Source organism: Labeo rohita, chromosome 4 (assembly GCF_022985175.1).
Source record: "Labeo rohita strain BAU-BD-2019 chromosome 4, IGBB_LRoh.1.0, whole genome shotgun sequence".
NCBI classification, from domain to species: Eukaryota; Metazoa; Chordata; class Actinopteri; order Cypriniformes; family Cyprinidae; genus Labeo; species Labeo rohita.
In genome coordinates, this window is record NC_066872.1 from 21,135,055 (window position 1) to 21,155,031 (window position 19,977).

Genomic DNA, 19,977 nt, shown 5'->3' on the forward strand with positions numbered 1-19,977 from the left:
GGAGAGCCGCAGCCCTGCAGAGTTCAGCTCCAACCACTCAGGCTTAAAAACATTTGTGTGGCATCAGGTGATATCCTGCAGAAAAAAGGAGGAATGCTTGGGCTCAGATGACAATGAGGGTGACATGAGCAATGGAGAAGTAGATGACACTCTGGGGAATCATGTGGAGGACAACCTGCTGCCCTGCTTTCTTCTCCTGAAGAACAGCCTGTGTGTCTGGATGAGCATGATTACATCTAAACCTCTCCAAATGTAGTCACAAGAAGTTTGACAATATTTAAATTAGATTACACGTTACATTGTATCTTGCTTTATTTGTATTTTCTTCCTCTGCATCACACATTATTGTGCTGTTGAGCCATACAATGCAATTGGCCTAAATAAAATCATAACAAAAACACATTACATAATTTTACCATTAGTTTTGTTATTTAATAATCTCCATCATGCATCCTTTACTTTTAAAAAATAAAATATTAAGATAAACTATTATTACCATAAGGTACATAGTGTATGTTCTAGCTAAATTGCTCCCAAATGTAAGATTGTTTCCTAGCACAGTAGATCATACATACTATGTAATATTAATATAGATTTTCACTCTTTGTTATACTGCAGCCATTTGCTAAAAAACATTTAAGTTCATTTTTTTCCTCATTAATGTACACACAGCACCCCATATTGACAGAAAAACACAGAATTGTTGACATTATTGCAGATTTATTAAAAAAGAAAAACTGAAATATCACATGGTCCTAAGTATTCAGACCCTTTGCTCAATATTTAGTACAAGCACCCTTTTGATCTAATACAGCCGTGAGTCTTTTTGGGAAAGATGCAACAAGTTTTTCACACCTAGATTTGGGGATCCTCTCCAGTTCTGTCAGGTTGGATGGGAAACGTTGGTGGACAGCCATTTTTAGGTCTCTCCAGAGATGCTCAATTGGGTTTAAGTCAGGGCTCTGGCTGGGCCATTCAAGAACAGTTACAGAGTTGTTGTGAAGCCACTCCTTCATTATTTTAGCTGTGTGCTTAGGGTCATTGTCTTGTTGGAAGGTAAACCTTCGGCCCAGTCTGAGGTCCTGAGCACTCTGGAGAAGGTTTTCTTTCAGGATATCCCTGTACTTGGCCGGATTCATCTTTCCCTCAATTGCAACCAGTTGTCCTGTCCCTGCAGCTGAAAAACACCCCCACAGCATGATGCTGCCACCACCATGCTTCACTGTTGGGACTGTATTGGACAGGTGATGAGCAGTGCCTGGTTTTCTCCACACATACCGTTTAGAATTAAGGCCAAAAAGTTCTATCTTGGTCTCATCAGACCAGAGAATCTTATTTCTCACCATCTTGGGGTCCTTCAGGTGTTTTTTAGCAAACTCCATGCGGGCTTTCATGTGTCTTGCACTGAGGAGAGGCTTCCGTCAGCCACTCTGCCATAAAGCCCCGACTGGTGGAGGGCTGCAGTGATGGTTGACTTTCTACAACTTTCTCCCATCTCCCGACTGCATCTCTGGAGCTCAGCCACAGTGATCTTTGGGTTCTTCTTTACCTCTCTCAACAAGGCTCTTATCCCCCCTTCTCAAGCTCAGTTTGGCCGGACGGCCAGCTCTAGGAAGGGTTCTGGTCGTCCCAAACGTCTTCCATTTAAGGATTATGGAGGCCACTGTGCTCTTAGGAACCTTGAGTGCAGCAGAAATTTTTTTGTAACCTTGGCCAGATCTGTGCCTTGCCATAATTCTGTCTCTGAGCTCTTCAGGCAGTTCCTTTGACCTCATGATTCTCATTTGCTCTGACATGCACTGTGAGCTGTAAGGTCTTATATAGACAGGTGTGTGGCTTTCCTAATCAAGTCCAATCAGTATAATCAAACACAGCTGGACTCAAATGAAGGTGTAGAACCATCTCAAGGATGATCAGAAGAAATGGACAGCACCTGAGTTAAATATATGAGTGTCACAGCAAAGGGTCTGAATACTTAGGACCATGTGATATTTCAGTTTTTCTTTTTTAATAAATCTGCAAAAATGTCAACAATTCTGTGTTTTTCTGTCAATATGGGGTGCTGTGTGTACATTAATGAGGAAAAAATGAACTTGATTTTAGCAAATAGCTGCAATATAACAAAGAGTGAAAAATTTAAGGGGGTCTGAATACTTTCCGTACCCACTGTAGATACCTCTTAGTAATAAAACACTTAAGAGTATAATTAATTGTACTTTTTTTCAGGTTGTTACCCTGCTTGGTTCTCTAACTTGTATTGGTTCCTTATACCTACACCTAAGTACTGCATAAGCACACTATTAATACAAAAAGGTACACTTTAAATTTGGTTTACTTACATGTAAATTGCAAGCTGTAATCTAAAGCATTAGCGAATGCTGTTTTCACTCTCGTATGACTTTTTCTGATCCTCAGACATGGGAAGAACATTCAAGATCTTCATCTTCATCTCAGAATTTGTACAGCATTGTCACCAAAATTGTCCCCAAAGAAGTGCACTATATATTAGGTGTAGATCAATACAAAAATATTCTATAACATCACCTGTAGATCACTGGCAGATATTTTTTTTTATCCGAATGTATTCAGGGAAACACGGCTTCAAAATACAAAAAATAGTATTATAATTTAATAATAATAACATATAACAAATACTATTGTATACTTGCTTATATATGTTTATCCTTGTTTGCAGTTTCTTATTGTTAAATTAATTAAATTATTTAAATGAATTAAACACAAATTGAACTATCACAAATTTAAACAAATTTCTATCACTTGGCTTTTTTGTAATAATAATAAAAAAATAACTTACTTAAAAAAAAACTCATTTATTGTATAATCCAAAAGATTTATTGGTTTATACAAGACTTTCATTTTGGTCTGTCAATGCGATGCAATAAAACTGCGTTCCAGGGTCTGTGATTCTGCTGAAGTAAGGTTTGTGTTTTAAGCATTTATATTGTTTAAATTGATACAAAGCATTCAGTCTGTTTCATAGTTTTAGCGGTGTAAATTTAATTATTATTGAATGTAACATTGTAATGTTTTACCAAACGTTAATGCACGTTTGCTGTGAGAAAAGCCATGAGTAACAAAAGATGCGTTTCATTTCCCTCCCTATATCAATAGTATCCTCAATCAATTTATCATAACACGCATTCCTTCACTGACAAGCGGTGATGGAGAAATGGAGCTTTCCGAAAGTTAGTCAACTGAATAAATTGCTTCGCAAAATGATTCACGGTTTCGTTTCGAATCCCCGCACGCTAAGGACACCTGCTTGTCAAACCAGTGTAAATGCAACGAGAACAACAAACACAAATATGTAATGACAACTTTTACAAACCAACTACAAATGTTTTGTGACAGGGTAATCTATTAAATATATTCTACAAATTGCCAAATACCTAATATAAATAATAAACACTTAAATGGGTGATTCTATAATTGGAGACACGTTTGGCATTTCAGAAAGTTAAGGGGGAAAAAATCTTCACTAACAGAATTTTTATTTCCAGTGTCTTTTTAAGACTCACCAAACACAAGTTACTTCCTTTTTTTTACTTTTAATGGACAAACAGATACTGTTTGTCAACTCTGGTACAGACAAATTAGGAAATGTGTAGAAATAACAATCATAACAGGAAAAATTCTTCTTGTTTCATTAGACAAACAGTCTACATTACAACATAAAACTGAGATAATATTTCACCTATGCATACCTTAAAAATAATTTTAAAAAAAATACCTATGTCTTCATTGAAATTCACTTGAAGCAAATATTTTTCATCATAAAATGTATTATATACAACATCCAGTAAATATTGTTGTCGAAAAAAATGTGTCTAAATGTTGTTGCATGATTTTCAAAATATTACTGTTATTGTGTCATGAAATGTAGTTTGAAAATGTGCCTCTACGATTTCAGAGATGTGAGCTCCAGACAAACACCAGGTTCTCAGTGCTCTTGTATCCCGCCAAGAGCGCCTCACCTCTGCTAGTTCTTCTGACATTTACCGCTGGTTCTGATGTTTCTGTAGTGTTTTAACATGAGATACAATTAGTTTTGGGTAAATCTAACAGGTAATCTTTCAGATAATTATTTGTTCCAGGTCATATCATTTTGGTTGGCTTTTCAACTATATATATATATATATATATAAATAACTTTATTAAAATGAAAATGAAAACAGGCAGTGCAGTTTGATATATTTCGTTTGATTGTAACACATTCCCTGAACTACATTTCTGCAGCTATTAATATGTTTAAATGAAAACAAAAAGAGGCAGTGGTGTTTGGTGTCATATTTTGTCTTATTGTAAATACAGTGAGTAAAATTACAGTAGACAAGGCAAGCTGACTAATGTTACCGGACATGCATCCTACCAAGGACGCAAGTCCAAAAGTTACGTGCAGTCCCACATCACCAGACTATTTGCCTAATCTTCACGATACTTTTGACCACAATGTAAACGCAGACTGCAACACGTCTGGGGGAAAAAAATTCCTGGGACAAATTGTTCCTGGAAATTTCGGTGGAAAAGCGGCTTAAGACTTGTGAGAAAATGTCCACAACAAGGGAAGTTTCAGAAAGTATACTGAGCTCTTTTTCTTTTGGCAAAATTGCCATTGCCATGAAGGAACAGCAGTATGCCAAGAAAGCTCCCCAGCATGCTGCTACCACCCACCACACTGCCCCCACACAGCACGCTGCCACCACCCATACTTCCACTGCCTCTCTCTGTTCCCTCTTGGTTAGGAAGTTGCCTAACCAGAAAAACCTGACCAAGACCATAGAAAAGCTGGTTTCCTGCCTCAGACCCACACCGTGTAAGCAAACATTTAATAGTATAACACTTTTTTGCTTTGTTTAGGATTTATTGCAGTTCAGTAGTCATGTTTATCAGTTTGTCCTGTCTTTAGTTTTGTAGCTTTGACCCAAGCACGCCTCAGCCACCCTCACCCTCCCCTCTGTGTCCACTGAGATTTGTTCAGTACAATGAGTCTGTCTTCCAGCTGAATGGTTACAGACCCTGCCTGAAGTGGACCAAAAGTGGATGTCCAAGGCCCTGTTCAGGTGGACAGCACAGGGGCATCCTGAACTGATCTATAACAGGGTGGACAAACTTTGGTGGTATCCTCCACAGGTGCCATTGAAGACCAGTAATTTTCCTTCCTTGGAGAATTACTTTGGCCATCCCCTGCTACAAACTGTGGTGGCAAGTGACGCTGTCAAATGATCAGGCAGGTGGTTGCCTTGGGTAGGATGTCCTTTGCGGCATCTGAGTACCTGGCCTGCCGAAGATGCAAGAGGAAGATCATTGGCTGGAGCTATAATATCATCTCCTACATTGAGATTGGCCACAGGGTGCAGTTCCCTTGCATTCTTAGATCAAAACTTGCATGTGACTTCGAGGTAGTAAGTTTGACGCGTCAACGAGCGGCGGCAAACAGCAGCAGCCAGATCCAGCGCAAGCTGCAGGAGCGTCATGCTAAAGGCTGGTTGCAAAAGACAGTCCAGTATCTGACAGATTGCAAAGGCAATTGTTGTCACAACGAGTTTTATCCTGCCTGTGACATTTGAACCTGTTCCTTCAATGCCTTCTGTCCCTAAGCACCTGTGGTTGATGCAGGTTTATGGCCAGAATATCCTGCAAAGACTGGATGAAAGCAAGGCCACTATCACATTACAATATGGTTGGATCTTAAAAATTGATTCTAAAAAAAAGTGGCCAGAAATCTAGCAGGACGCAGCTATGGCACCGCTACCTGGGTAACAAATGTTGGCAATGAGTAGGTGATCAATGGTTAGTGAGTCAGACTTGTAAACCAAAGGTCACAGCTTTGATTCTGAATACCAGCAGGAAATGCTGGGGAAGTGAAATGTATCAACTCGGTCCATTGAGGCAGCTATTCTTTGCCATTGCACACACGTCTAAACACAGAAACCTCCCTTTGACCATTCTGAAACCAGCAACAGGCATATCAACCTTAAAGGTACAATGTGTAAGATTTTTTTTTTATTAAAATATCTAAAAACAACTAGAACAGTGTAATATATTTTGTTGACTTGTGTAGCCTATTTATATTATCCCATTTGTTTCTAAGAATGTTTACGTGCAGAGAAATGTAACTAATGTAACGGGCAGTGTCATTGTGGTGCCTGCTAATGATGTCTTACACCCTTGATTTGCGGTTTAATTTTGTAGAAAACATGGAAACAAGTTATTATTATTAGACGGGTGACGAACGCACAGAGCAGCATTATAACAGAACTTTCAACACGCTTAAATGTACCCTACATACGCATACGGAAGGAGTGGACGCAGTCAGCTGTGGCATAATAAAAGCTTCACTCCCAGCAAGCTTGAAGCTAGAATAAAACAGGTTTTTTGTCCTTATTATAAGTAGAGGGTCTGTTTTTTATTTTGCGTGTTCAGATATTCATACAAAATATTCTGGGGGCCATGAAATTTTAGTTAAAATCATCAAAAATGCTGGCAGTGGCTGGCTGGCAACTTTTTTTCAAAAACGGTAGTGGGGAAAGAATGTATGAGCCCTTAATGTTAATCATGGATCAAATCGATCCACAATGGCAAACAGTGAATATATTTGTGCTGTTTAATGCATTTGAGATATTTTCCTCAGTACATAACAGACATCAACCTGAAGCAGGGGGGGTGTTTCATAAAACAAGTTTACCAAATAAGTCAGACTAACTGCAATAGGCCTGGCTTATTTGGTAAACTGAATTATTTAAATGAATCAAGGACCATGGTTTCAGCTAAACATTTTTTTTTTCTGTTTTATTGAAGAAAAAATGTCATCTACGTATTGGGTGGCACTGCTCAGGTGTTTTGAACTATATAGGGGGTGCTTATGTGAACCTCAAGATTGCCTTTTTACTACAAGTGTTTCCACAATAATGACACATGAAAGTTAATATTAGATTGCTAGGATGTCCAAAAGGCCATGTTCTATTTAAATGAATTCATTATAATCTACAGCAAGGGTGCTCAACTCTGTTCCTGGAGATTCACCTTCCTGCAGAGTTTAGCTCCAACCCTGATTAAACACACCTGAACCAACTAATTAGGATCTGAAGGAGCACTTGATAATTACAGACAGGTGTGTTTAAACAGGGTTGGAACTAAACTCTGCAGGAAGGTAGATCTCCAGGAACAGGGTTGGGCACCTCTCTTCTATAGCATAGGTCTTCAATCCTGCTCCTGGGGACCTACTGTCCTGCAAAGTTTCTTTCCAACCAGCTTCAGCACTCCTGGCCAATGACTTCAATTGATTCTGAAGAACTTGATTGGCTGGTTCAGGTGTGTTTCACTGAGGTTGGAGCTAAACTCTGTAGGAAAGTGAGTTCCCAGGAGCAGGGTTGAAAACCTACAGCAGGGGTTCTCAACTCTGGCCCATGAGATCCATTTCTCTGCAGAGTTTAGCTCCAACCCTAATTAAACTCACCTGCATGTAACTTTCTAGTGATCATAAAGACCTTGATTAACTTGTTCAGGCGTGTTTCATTGGGGTTGGAGCTGAAGTCTAGTAAGTTCAGAGAGACTTGCGAGTCTGTGAAATTGTAACTTGTTTATTCTTCATTTGACTAATCAATACATTGCCTAGTCACTGGACATTGAGAATTCGACCCTCTGAGTTGATTTATGACTGTAACAGCAAATTATACAGTCTCACAAACAAACAAGGTTTCCTGTCAGAGAAACTACTTCCAAACTGATGACATATATGAACAGTTCTCTCAGATGTGAATACTCATGTGGTACTTAAGGCCTACTTTATATTTAAAACTCATTCCACAGTGACCACATTTAAACGGCTTCTCGTCAGTGTGAACTCTCATGTGCCTGTTAAGGATTCCTTTTCGGTTGAAACTTTTCCCGCATTGTTCGCAGGTGAAAGGTTTCTCTCCTGTATGAATTCTTATGTGCTCTTCAAGGTGTCTCTTTTGATTAAAACTCTTATCACACTGAGGGCATATGTAGCGTCTCTCCCCAAAATGAATTCTCATGTGGTCTTTAAAGTGTCCTTTTTGAATGAAACTCTTTCCACATTGAGGGCATGTGTAGGGTTTCTCTCCAGAGTGAAGTCTCAGGTGGGCTTGAAAGTTTTCATGTTGATCAAAACTTTTCCCACACTGTTGGCAGGTGTAAGGCTTCTCTCTACTGTGAATCTTAATGTGCCTGTTAAAGGTTGTTTTCTGAGTGAAACTTGTTCCACATTGTTGGCAGGTGAAAAGGCTCTCTCCAGTGTGAACTCTCATGTGGCAGTTGAGGTTCCCTTTTCGGTTGAAACTCTTTCCGCACTGTTGGCATGTGAAAGGCTTCTGTCCAGTGTGAACGCTCATGTGGACTTTAAGGTTTCCAGGTTGAGTGAAACTCCTTCCACACTGAGGGCACATATAAGGCTTTTCTCCAGTGTGAATTCTCATGTGCCTTTTCAGACTTACTTTATAAGCGAACCGCTTTCCACACTGTTGGCAGGTACGGTGCTTTTCTTCTGTGTGATTTCTCATGTGGGCTTTAAGCTTTTTGTGTTGACTGAAAGACAGTTCACACTGTTGGCAGGTGAAGCAACTTTCAGTTCCAGTGTTTTGAGCCCTTTTTCGTGAAGCAGCTAAAGGTTCAGTCTGTGAGCAGCTAAAGGTTTTTTCTCCAGGTATGAAATCATCATGATTCTCATATTCATCTCTCTCTTCCATTTCATTCAGTTCTTCACTCTCCTTTTTCAACACAATGAGATCTAAGGCAAAAGGAGAAAAATGCAAATTGACACCAGTTTAATGGCACAAAGCAAAAGACATCATAGAGGCTTGTAACACTGTCCTTCAAAATACTTGAGCAGCAGGTACACTCTTGTGCTTAAGGAACATCAGAAAATAAAAATAAAGTATAAACGTAAGGAAAAGTAGAGTAACTAAAACGCACACATGAAAACACAACACACTGTGTGAAACTACTTTTGCATTCCAAAGCAATTATCTTGCACACAGATGTTTCTTCGCAACCATAGAACCAAGCTCAGAGTTGCTAAGAGGAGATGGCACAAGACAAAAGTCCCAGATAAACTGAAAAGGTGTCATTTTCTATTAACTAAACTGTCACTTTGTGTTGCTTTTGCAAAGAATGTGAAATTTTAAAACAAAGAGTGAATATGATGGTAGACTTTAGAAGCAGAGAAGATATCATAGGATCAATGGCTTTAAAGGAATAGTTCACTCAAAAATGAAAATTACCATATGATTTACTCACCCTCAAGCCATCCTAAGTGTATGTGACTTTCTTCTTCTTTCATACGAATACTATCAGAGTTATATTAAAAATATCCTGGGTGTTGATATTCAAGAGTCCAATAGAAGCCCAATGAAGTGAATGCATCCATCATAAAAAAAAGTGCTCCACATAGCTTAATACAGGCATCCTGAAGCAAATCATTGTGTTTTTGTAATGCAAATAAACATACTTCAAACTTTATCATCTGCAGTCACTAGCTTATGCTAACGGTCATATGCGCATACTCAGGAGAGTGGCATTCCAGCAGATGACGTAGGTTATGATGGATGGATGCACTTTATTGGACTTCAATTTAAATATTGAATAACACCCATTCACTGCCATCATAAAGCTTGGAAGTGCCAAGACATTTTCTCCAAACTCCCAATGTATTCATCTAAAAGAAGACACTTAAGATGGCTTGGGGGTGAGTAAATCATAAGGTAATTTAAATTTTTGAGTAAACTACCCCTTTAACCAGAATGAATTTTTCTTTATGTTAAAATGTTAGTACAACACTTTTAAGGACAAGTAGAAAAAAACGATGTATGGCTCGTTTCCACCAAGCGGTATGGTTCACTACAGTACAGTACGCAATTATGTCGTTTCCACTGTCAGAAGTTGTGAATGGTACCAAAACAGCAAACCGTACTGTACCACTTTTATGTTTTTGGTACCCTTCCGTTGGGGTACGTAGCACAGCAAACGGTACCAAAAGGGTGGAGCTAAACTGCAAACCGTTGGTTGACTAGAATCGTCACTTGTGCATGCTACAAGGGGATAAAGCATCTCCTTGACTCATTACGCTGTACTGCTCTTGCATGTTGGGCTTATTTTACATCAGAGTGCGCAAACACAAAAAAAATAACAGTGTAAGTATAATTTTATATTTTCACACAGACAATAGCCGTTTCTCAGTATGTGTTCTTGTCTGTTCCTGTGTACTTGTGAAACGTAATTGCCCAAAAAAAAAAACCCACATAATTTTCAAAATATTACTGTTATTGTGTCAAGAAATGTAGGTTTAAGAGTTTTTCTTAGGAGAACGTAGTTGTTTAAAACTCAAATCTGAGGTTTATTTATAAAGTTAGCAAAATTTACTATGCTGATTTTGGAGATGTGAGCTCCAGGCGATCACCGGGTGCTCAGGTATCTGCCTCACGTATTAGACTAGCCTTAGCTCAGCTAGCCCTTCTGACATTTGCTGCTGGCTCTGATGTCCCTGTAGTGATTAAACATGAGATACCATTCGTTTTGGGTACATTTAACAGGCAATTGTTGGTTTCATGAATCTATTATTTGTTTCTGGTTCCTGACTTTGTAGCATAAGTTTGACTGAATTCTTTCCTTTTGTCTTTATCTCCTTTCCTTTGTCCTTATACTTTGTATTTATACTGCTATAATGGCTATTATTGTTCATTAAAACTGACATTTAACAAAAAGAGGCAGGGCTGTGCTTATTGTCGTGCTTTATCGTCAATCACTACTTTCCAGCATACACCACGCCTATTAAGTAAGGGTACTGTTGGAGGTGGAAACGCAAGCTGGATCAGAGTGTTCGGTCCTGAATCGTACTGCTTGGTGGAAAGAGCCAATAGTTTTATGTTACAAAAATAATCATCTTGTTTAGGCTACTTTTGTATTATTCTCTGTACAACTATACTTATGTATATTCTCGGTTTCTGTAGAGGTTGACATTTTATTAAGGATCAAATGAGTGAGTTCAGCTTTGAGAAAGAAGACAAACCTGTTTGTTCCTCTTCATCTTCTTGTTTCACTATGAATGCTTCAATCTTCATGTCTTCACTCTCCTCTTTAATAAATGCCATCTTTGTGATAGTGTCACGTGAATCTGTAAGAGATTAATCAAAGCTATTAATAGCACTGATCTTCTGTCTCATACAAGCAAGTGTGAACTGCACTTTATTCATGATTAGCTAAAAAGCATTTGTTATATTGCCAGTCAAGGATTAAGTCAAGTATGTTTGTCTTCATATTACAAAGGATTTGAAGGAACTTTTAAATATAAAGAAACTGCAGATCAAAATTAAATTTGTGATTTGGTTTAAATTAAATTTAAGATGTCCTTTACTGGAAGTTTGTTTACAAACATCATTTTACTTCCCATAAAACATATAGCAAATACACATTGAAATGTAACAAGCATTGAATGAAAACAAGGCTTGTCTCTGATCTTATTGATTTCAGTGGTAATGTATAATGTAAGATTTTTTTAAACATAAGAATAGAGATGTATAATCACTTTCATAAATGGACAAAACAATAAGACAGTATGCTCAGGTGTTACTCTTCTTCTACCACTGTTAAGAGTGAATGTTTCCAGATAGAAGATGCAAACAGTTTATTAGAAACACTCATATTGTATTAGTATACAGTAGTCAACATTTGAAGTGGATCAAAAAAGTTTGTCCTAAGACAAGAACTGGTATTGTTTTGGTTTAAGGACAACTTTGATTAAAGGTTTTGATCCACTTCAGATGTTGACTACTGTATCCATCACAGTGGTAGAAAAAAAAAGCACACATAAACATTGATACTAATGAAGTTTTGAGACAAAATATCTACAATATCCAATTACACATGTAGGAAACTCTGACGCAAGATCGGAAGACTGAATCTTCAGCAGGGTTCTGGATTGAGATTGTACCGTATTGTGCTGCAGTCATCAAGACTGACTAAAGCGGTGAAACACTGTAGTTTTATGTACATTTAGGGGCCATCCTTAGAGGACAAAGTTCGCATAGAATGTAAGCAGTTAGAGGAATTTGCCCAGATTTTCACCAGGTCTAATCCAATCAGCACAACTACAACACTCATTATCAGAGAAATCAGGGAAAGTCACACCTTAAAGCAGGGGTGTCAAACTCAATTCCTAGAGGGCCACAGCCCTGCAGAGTTTAGCTCCGACTCTAATTAAACACACCTGATCCAACTAATCACGTCCTTCAGGCTTATTTGAAAACTACATGGTTTGAGTGTTGGAGCAGGGTTCGAACTAAACTCTGCAGGGCAGAGTTTGACACCCCTGCCTTAAAGCATTGCATTCATACTTAACTCAGGTATTGATTAGCATTTAAAATGATCACCTATGAAATGATTTCACATTTGTTTTTACACACACCTAAAGCCAAGATGATTTATTTTAAAATCTTAATGTCATTTATTTTTCTGCTGACTTTTTAAGGTTATAATTTCATTTTGACCAAATAATTGTCTTTTGCAGTAATGATACTGGACCACTGTCCTGCAGAGTTCAGGTCCAATTAAACACACCTGAAGCTAATCAAGGTCTTGCTAGGCATACTATAAATGTCCAGGCAGGCTTGTAAAGGCAAGTTGAAGCTAAACTCTGCAGGACAGTGGCCCTCCAGGACTGGGTTTAGACACCCCTGATGCAAAACATTTGGAAACATGCATGTTAAAAAATGAACACAGTTTATACAAATAACACATTAACTAAATATTAGAACTAATCAAAAATCAAACAAGTATTTATATGAACACACATGCATATACATATTCCCATGTATCAAATAAAATAAACATAAAAACAAATACACAAACACAAAAAAAAATTAATTCAAATAATCCCAATGATTTTCATTTTTTTTCTTCATAAATTTTTATAAACTAAAATCGACCCTTATTTCACTTCAGCTTTTGAAGAGAAAGTACCCAGTGGCATAGCGGACGGGCCCGCAGGGCACGCACTGCAGGGGGGCCCGCGTTGTGGGGGGCCCCCAAAAAATTGACTCGAATAAATAATTAAAGTGTTTTTATAACGTGAACGTATAGGACTTTTATTTTGGTAGTAATTGCAGCCTACCGTGTTTGGCGATTATGGCCATATCCGTTGTCCTTGTTATCCAATCACGATTAAGAATTTCCGCAACTGTTTAGAGAGTGAAGCTTATGAGCGCAAAATGAGTAAAAGAAAATATGTCAGCGGAGCTCAAAAACGGACTAACCAACACTGAAAAGAGCAATTCAATGCAAAACTACAGAAAATTTCATCCATATTTCTTCCAAATCAGCGGGAAGGAGCTGCCAGAGCGAGCATGGGTAACGTTACTCAGGAGTTTTGCTAGCAGTGTCATCACGGACATTACTGCTTCTAACGTGAATTTAAAGGATTTTAAAGGTAATATATATTACCTTTATTGAATGTTAAACGTCATGAATCTTTGTTGTATACTGCAGATAGAAAAAATATTTTGACGTCATGTGCTCCCTTGCATTTTAACAAGTTAATGTAATTGCTGTTTTATTGTTGGTGTTTCTTTTATTCTTTTTTTTTTGTGAAAAGTTCTTAATAAATAAATACGAAATAATTACATACTATTAAATTCCACAGTACTAATTCACGATTTTGAATGAAAAGGTGAATCCCCCATCTAATTATGCAGTGAGGGGCCCCGCCTCCACTCTTGCGGGTGGGCCAACGCAGTTTGCGCTATGCCACTGAAAGTACCTACTATTTATATAATCCAAAATAATTCCAAATAATACATATTTATTTTGTAACAAAGGCACGTCAATAAATGAGTTTTTGCATTCAAAATCCTTCTTGGTAATTTATTTAAGATTGGATATTTATTATTTAAGAAGTCATTTCAAAATCATTGCTGCAAAAGACAGATAATTTGGTCGAAATGAAATCATAGCCTAAGAAAGTCAGCAGAAGGATAAATGTCTTTAAAATTGTAAAACTTAATCTCTTTTGCTTTAGATGTGTTACACATGTAAAAATCAATATTTTCTCTGTGATGCTCTTGGTGCTTCTGCCTCATTCCTTTAACTGGTGTCATTGCCCATGCTAATTATCACCTGAGTTAAGTGTGAATGCATTTGGATGTTTCCTGATGTCGCTCATAATGAGTGATATAGTTATGCTGATTGGATTACAGCTGGCAAAACTGAATGGTTCCTAGAACTGCTAACATCCTTTCCAAACTGTATTTAAGTTTGTGATCTGAGTGATTTGTCTGCACTCATAAGGATGGCCTCCTAAAATATATATAAATCTACAATGCATTACAGCCTTAGCCACACTGGATGATTGCAATGCAACATTCTTAATAAAGAACCCTGAACATCAGTCTTCACTTCTGAGTTTCCTACAGGTGTAACTAGATATTGTAGGTATTTTAAACTTAATATAATATCATATGTATAGTTATTGTACCCTTATGATGGATATGTTAGTGGTAAGAGTAGCAACTGAGTATGTGGTAGTAGTTTTGTCAACTGCTAAAACTCAATGAGTGAACCATGAGCACACGCTAAAAGTTCTTAACAGTGCTTTGTAATATGAAGATCAAGACTGATTTTATTCTTGCTTACATTTAGGGACAATCCAGCAGCTTTTGAAAAAAATAACCTACTGATAACTTCGAAGATCTGCGACTGGTCCCTTTTATTGAATCTCTCATCTTATTTGAAAGTCTGCTGCGCTCCAATTTGCCTACATACTATGCCCCTTAAAGTATGTACTCTTTTGGTGAAGATAAAGTACACGCTTTTGTGTATGTAGTAGAAGAATACGCAAGCTTCGGGACATACTATCACGTCATACAACTGTTTTTTTAACAGACCGCGCGTAGTTACACGCACACTTCGTAACGTAACTTAAACTGGTCATTCAGTCATGTTGTCACAGTTTGTCTTCCACATTTAATATGATTTAACGCTTACCTTCTTTAACAGACCGCGCTACCTCGTACACACGCACACTGTCAGTGTAAACTGGTCAGTCAATCATGTTGTCACAGTAAACATCCTCCACATTTCAGTTGATTTAACTTCCTACCGTATTGGAGAGAAAAGAAGCAGCACGCTGATCTGCCAGTCGTGGGTCTTTATGTAGAGAACTCTGCTCATTTCCTTTGCAAAATTATGCATTTAAAAGTGTCCAAACGGATATTTATAAAAGCTCACATTGTTGTTGAAGAAGAAATAAAACATAAGTAATATTTAATAAATATTTTTACCAGTTTAAATGTTGATTAATAGGACCTCAACCCCCTTTCTCTAAACCTTTCTCTGCTTAACCGTCCGTCGCGCACACCCGCCATGTTTGTAGTTTTTTTTTAAACGATTTTTATTCGTGTTTGTAGTTCTGAACCGAATCCTTCGCCAAAGTGCACTAGTATCAGTCAGAGTGTGCACGGATCCACACTCCACAAAAATCTACCTGAATTAGCAGACCATCTGGGGTCTCTTGCCATACTCTTTTGAACATACTATGCTTTGGGACGCATTTATTCTAATCTTTTATTTTGGTGTGGCAGCATGACGTCATACGACTGCGCCGCGCTCCAGCGTTTGTGATTCGGCTGAAGATAGGTTTGCTGTGGTTGTATGCACCTGGACCAAGTTGGTTGCGGTTCGCCAACAAACCAAGAGATAAGGTTTGTTGTGTTTGTTTAAATCAGTACAACTTGTTCATGCAGTTTTATAGAGAGCTATAAAATGAGTACAAAATAACGACTGTAAAGATTTAAGTAACATTAATGAGCGTTGTTTTTAAATTAGTAAAATGTATTATCAGTGAGTAACAGAAAATGTGCGTGAATCCGTTTATAGTAAACACGAATTCTTTCAAGCTGTGTTCACACCGCAGAAAAATGATTAAAAGAGGCCTTTTAATCATATTAATCTCTCAACAATTATTAATAACATTGTTGTGGTCAGTATGCACTTAAATTATAATCAACATGACAACAAAACTGTACTCAATTTGTATTTGTCATTCTGAGACATTAACATCGCATTGATATAGGTTGTGTGTATCTTGCACAAACAGGCTCAAATTTAATTGTCATTGGTTATGAGAAGTGGAGCAGTAATTTCCCAGTCTTATTCATAAATCGTTTAAAACCGATTTATCAACTGCCTGTTTTTATTGTTATTTTCAACAAATGTGAAATGGCTAGACTACAGTAAGTCTTAAAGAATATTTTAGAGAATATATAGTATTTTCATCATTATTGATTTATCCCATCCGCTCGCAGCAATTAATCAGAATTTTTTATTACCTGGACCCACAGATTATTCAGTGTCAGCAAAAATGACCCTCCTTAACAAATAACTACTTTTAACCTCTGCTAAGTAGTGATGGAAATGAAAGTGTGAAATGAAGTGTGCATTTAAATTTATCACAAATACAAACGGAAACATGTAATGACAACTTTTGCGAACTAGCTGCAAATGTTTTCATGAAAGTGTAATTTATTTTATATAACCTGAATATTTAAAAAGTTATGAATATGAATCATAACTTTAAATGTAAACTAATAAGTTTACATAATTTTTTTCTTTCTGTTATTTATTCTGATCTTAAACAGGATAGTGAAAACTCCTGGTGAACATGAGTGAAGATGTGCAGATTGAAGAAGCCTTCCAAGTGGAAAAAGAAGATACTGAGGAACAAACAGGTTGGTCTTCATTCTCAAAGCTGATTGCAGTAATTTAATTCTTATTAAATTGTCTAACTACAGAAAGGAATGATATTTTTAACGATTTTTAGATTTTTAATCGCAAAGACCAGTGTGCTTTGTTACTTCTGCTGTCCATTCTATAACAAAATTCAAACAAATGCCATTTTGACCATTTAAATGTAATGTGACAGATCGCTGGTATAGTGGCAGTGCAGAGCATAAGTCTTTTCTTACATTTTAAGAGAAGTTATAGCATAAGAAATATGTATGAACATAAAAAGGTATGTAAAAAGATACAGTACAATCTACTGAAATGTATCATGTCTCATGTAATCACTCAGTGTTTCATCTGTGGAATAAAACCACTTGTGAACAATGTCACATAATATTACATTTACCTCAGCATTTAAAGGTTATTAGTTAGCTATAAAAAAAACACCAAAAAGAAGTGTATTTACTTTTAAAGATATATAGTGATATATTAATATATATCACTATATATATATGTTATGTTTGTAAAAAATCTTTATTTGGTCCTAATAAAAAAAAAATAATTTACAACAGTAATATTTAGGGAAAAGAACGAGACAACCTTACATTTGATGGAGGCAGTATGGGACCTTGATAATGGGTAGGTTGTGGTGGCCTACAAAAAAATGGTTGTTGAGAACCACTGGTCCTTTTTTTGATGTCTGTTGCATTATGCCATTTAAACTGATGATATTTGTCTTTTTTCCAGACCTCATGCCTCTCAAAGAGAGAATTCAAGAACTGAATGATGTAAACGAAGAGAAACATTATTTCATAGCTGGAGGAAAAACTTTTAGTTGCTCACAACCTGAAAAGATGACACAAAACAGAGCTCAAACGACAGGAACTATAAATTCCATCTGCCAACAGCGTGGAATGATTTTCACTGGAAAAAAACACGTTCATGTTCACATGGGAATTCACACAGAAAAGCCTCACACTTGCCAAGAGTGTGGAAAAGGTTTCAGTGAAAAAGGAAACCTTAATGTCCACATGAGAATTCACACTGGAGAGAACCCTTTCACCTGCCAACAATGTGGAAGACGTTTTGCTCAAAAAGGAACCTTAAGATGCCACATGAGAACTCACACTGGAGAGAAACCTTACATATGCCATCAGTGTGGAAATGGGTTTACACATCAAGGAAGTCTTAAAGCCCACATGAGAATTCACACTGGAGAGAAGCCATTTACATGTGATCAGTGTGGAAAGCTTTTTAGACTTAAAGTAAACCTTAAACGCCACATGAAGACTCACTCAAAAGAGGAACATTTTATATGTCATCAGTGTGGAAAGAGTTTTACAGACAGCAATCAACTTGAGAATCATGTAATAACTCACGCCGGAGAGAAACCTTTTATGTGTCATCTGTGTGGAAAGACTTGCTCAAAGAAATCGTGCCTCAAGGTTCACATGATAGTTCACACTGGAGAGAAGCCTTTCACCTGCCAACAGTGTGGAAAAAGTTTCCCTAAAAAAGTAAGCCTTAAAGACCACATGAGAACTCACACTGGAGAGAAGCCGTTCACCTGCCCTCAGTGTGGAAAGAGTTTTGCAGTTAGAGGAAACCTAAAGAATCACATTAGACTTCACACTGGAGAGAAACCTTTCACGTGTCCAGAGTGTAAACAGAGTTTCTCATTTCTCAGAGAGCTGAAACGTCATTTGCAAACTCATTCTGCAGGAGTTTAAAAAAAAACTAAACAATTAAAAAAAAAAAAAAAATCACCTGCACATTCACTGCACATGGAGAAAGATTATGAAATTGTGTTGAGTGTAATAAAAAAATGGTCATCAAACTTGCAGATACCTGAAATGTCATGCAGATGTGGGACCCTATTTTTGTTCTTCGTGTGAAAATAGTTTTAAAACGGGTGTCCAAACTCAGTCCTGAAGGGCCACTGTCCTGCAGCTTCTAGCTCTAACATGCTTCAGCATGCCTGCTTGGAAGTTTTTAGTATGCCTAGTAAAACCTTAATTAGTTGGTTCAAGTTTAATTTGGGTTGGAACTGAACTCTGCAGGACAGTGGCCCTCCGGGAGCAGGACTGGACACCCTGTTTCCAAGTTTAAAGGAGAAGTTCACTTCCAGAATTTACAGATAATTTACTCACCCCCTTGTCATCCAAGATGTTCAGTTCTTTCTTTCTTCAGTCATGAAGAAGTTATGTTTCTTGAGGAAAACATTTCAGGAATGTTCTCAGGAATGCATCTCAAAGGGCTCTAAATGATCCCACCCGAGGAAGAAGGGTCTTGTAAACCAGTGTTTACAAAGTGAATGTGCAAAGAAGATCAAAAGCCCTTTACAAAAAAAGGTAAAACAGCCATGTAGAACAATTTTAAATTTGGAGGAGAAAATGAGTTGGGAGTTTTTCGACATACCCTAACTGTATTGACCCGAATTACACAGACTATGCACACACATCGCAGAGCAAGAGAAGACGAGCATTTGAGATTAAAAAGTATTTAAATTGTTTTTTTGTTTTTTTTAATGAAAATAACCGATCGTTTCGCTAGATAAGACCATTCTTGCTCGGCTGGGATCGTTTACAACCTCATTTAAACTGCATTTTGGAAGTTCAAACTCGGGGCATCATAGCAGTCCATTATATTAAGAAAAAAATTCTCAAAGTTTTCCTCAAAAAACAAGTTCTTTACAACTTAAGAAAGAAAGACATGAATATCTTGGATGACAAGGGGGTGAGTACATAGTTTGTAAATTTTTGTCCTGGAAGTGGACTACTTCTTTAACACACATGAATGCATACATGCATGACAATCAGTATTGGGAATGTTACTTTGAAAAGTAATTATAGTTACTAGTTACTTCTCACAAATAGTAACTGAGTTAGTAACAGAGTTACATCATTATAAAAGTAACTAATTACCAGGGAAAGTAACTATTGTGTTGTTTTAAAAAAAAAAAAAAAATTGAATATATTAAATAACTTGGATGACCCCATTATTAAATATGTTAAATGAATGAAATTTTAATGAAATTAATTACATTTTTAGTTTACTCACCAGACTAATATTTAATATCTGATATAATATTATAATTATAATTAGCATTCAACTTTAGCCATTAGAACTTTAGTAATTAGAATAACCATGTATGAATGCATGTTTGTCATGTTGACTGAACTTAGGACTGGTGGTGATATTGTTTGTAATTTAGTGTTCCTATGA

The 19,977-nt window shown here is 37.1% G+C and overlaps 2 protein-coding genes across 4 annotated transcripts; one reads left to right on the forward strand and one right to left on the reverse strand.

Moving 5' to 3' along the window:
- Positions 1-7,552: 7,552 nt before the first annotated feature.
- Positions 7,553-15,375, reverse strand: LOC127164212 (gastrula zinc finger protein XlCGF8.2DB). 3 transcript variants are annotated; one of them, XM_051108013.1, is made up of 3 exons: positions 15,131-15,375; positions 11,048-11,152; positions 7,553-8,770 (listed from the first exon to the last, which is right to left on the reverse strand). In XM_051108013.1, exons 2-3 carry the CDS (start codon positions 11,127-11,129, stop codon positions 7,770-7,772), a joined length of 1,083 nt encoding a protein of 360 aa, XP_050963970.1. In that variant the 5' UTR covers positions 11,130-11,152; positions 15,131-15,375; the 3' UTR covers positions 7,553-7,769. The 3 variants fall into 3 exon arrangements, with proteins under 3 accessions (XP_050963970.1, XP_050963969.1, XP_050963971.1); XM_051108012.1 differs by having other exon boundaries at positions 15,016-15,140; XM_051108014.1 differs by lacking the exon at positions 15,131-15,375 and adding an exon at positions 14,706-15,009.
- A 104-nt stretch (positions 15,376-15,479) lies between these two features.
- Positions 15,480-18,519, forward strand: LOC127164217 (gastrula zinc finger protein XlCGF8.2DB). Its single transcript, XM_051108025.1, has 3 exons — positions 15,480-15,731; positions 16,668-16,757; positions 17,500-18,519. Exons 2-3 carry the CDS (start codon positions 16,691-16,693, stop codon positions 18,480-18,482), a joined length of 1,050 nt encoding a protein of 349 aa, XP_050963982.1. The 5' UTR covers positions 15,480-15,731; positions 16,668-16,690; the 3' UTR covers positions 18,483-18,519.
- The last annotated feature ends 1,458 nt before the right edge of the window (positions 18,520-19,977 follow it).

Bases quoted from the DNA above. Each gene is read 5' to 3' on its own strand.
- LOC127164212 (XM_051108013.1), bottom strand. From the start codon at position 11,129: ATGGCATTTATTAAAGAGGAGAGTGAAGACATGAAGATTGAAGCATTC. The intron at 8,771-11,047 runs GTTTGTCTTCTT...CTTTTGCCTTAG, and splicing joins AGATGAAGAGGAACAAACAG to ATCTCATTGTGTTGAAAAAG.
- LOC127164217 (XM_051108025.1), top strand. From the start codon at position 16,691: ATGAGTGAAGATGTGCAGATTGAAGAAGCCTTCCAAGTGGAAAAAGAA. The intron at 16,758-17,499 runs GTTGGTCTTCAT...TCTTTTTTCCAG, and splicing joins AGATACTGAGGAACAAACAG to ACCTCATGCCTCTCAAAGAG.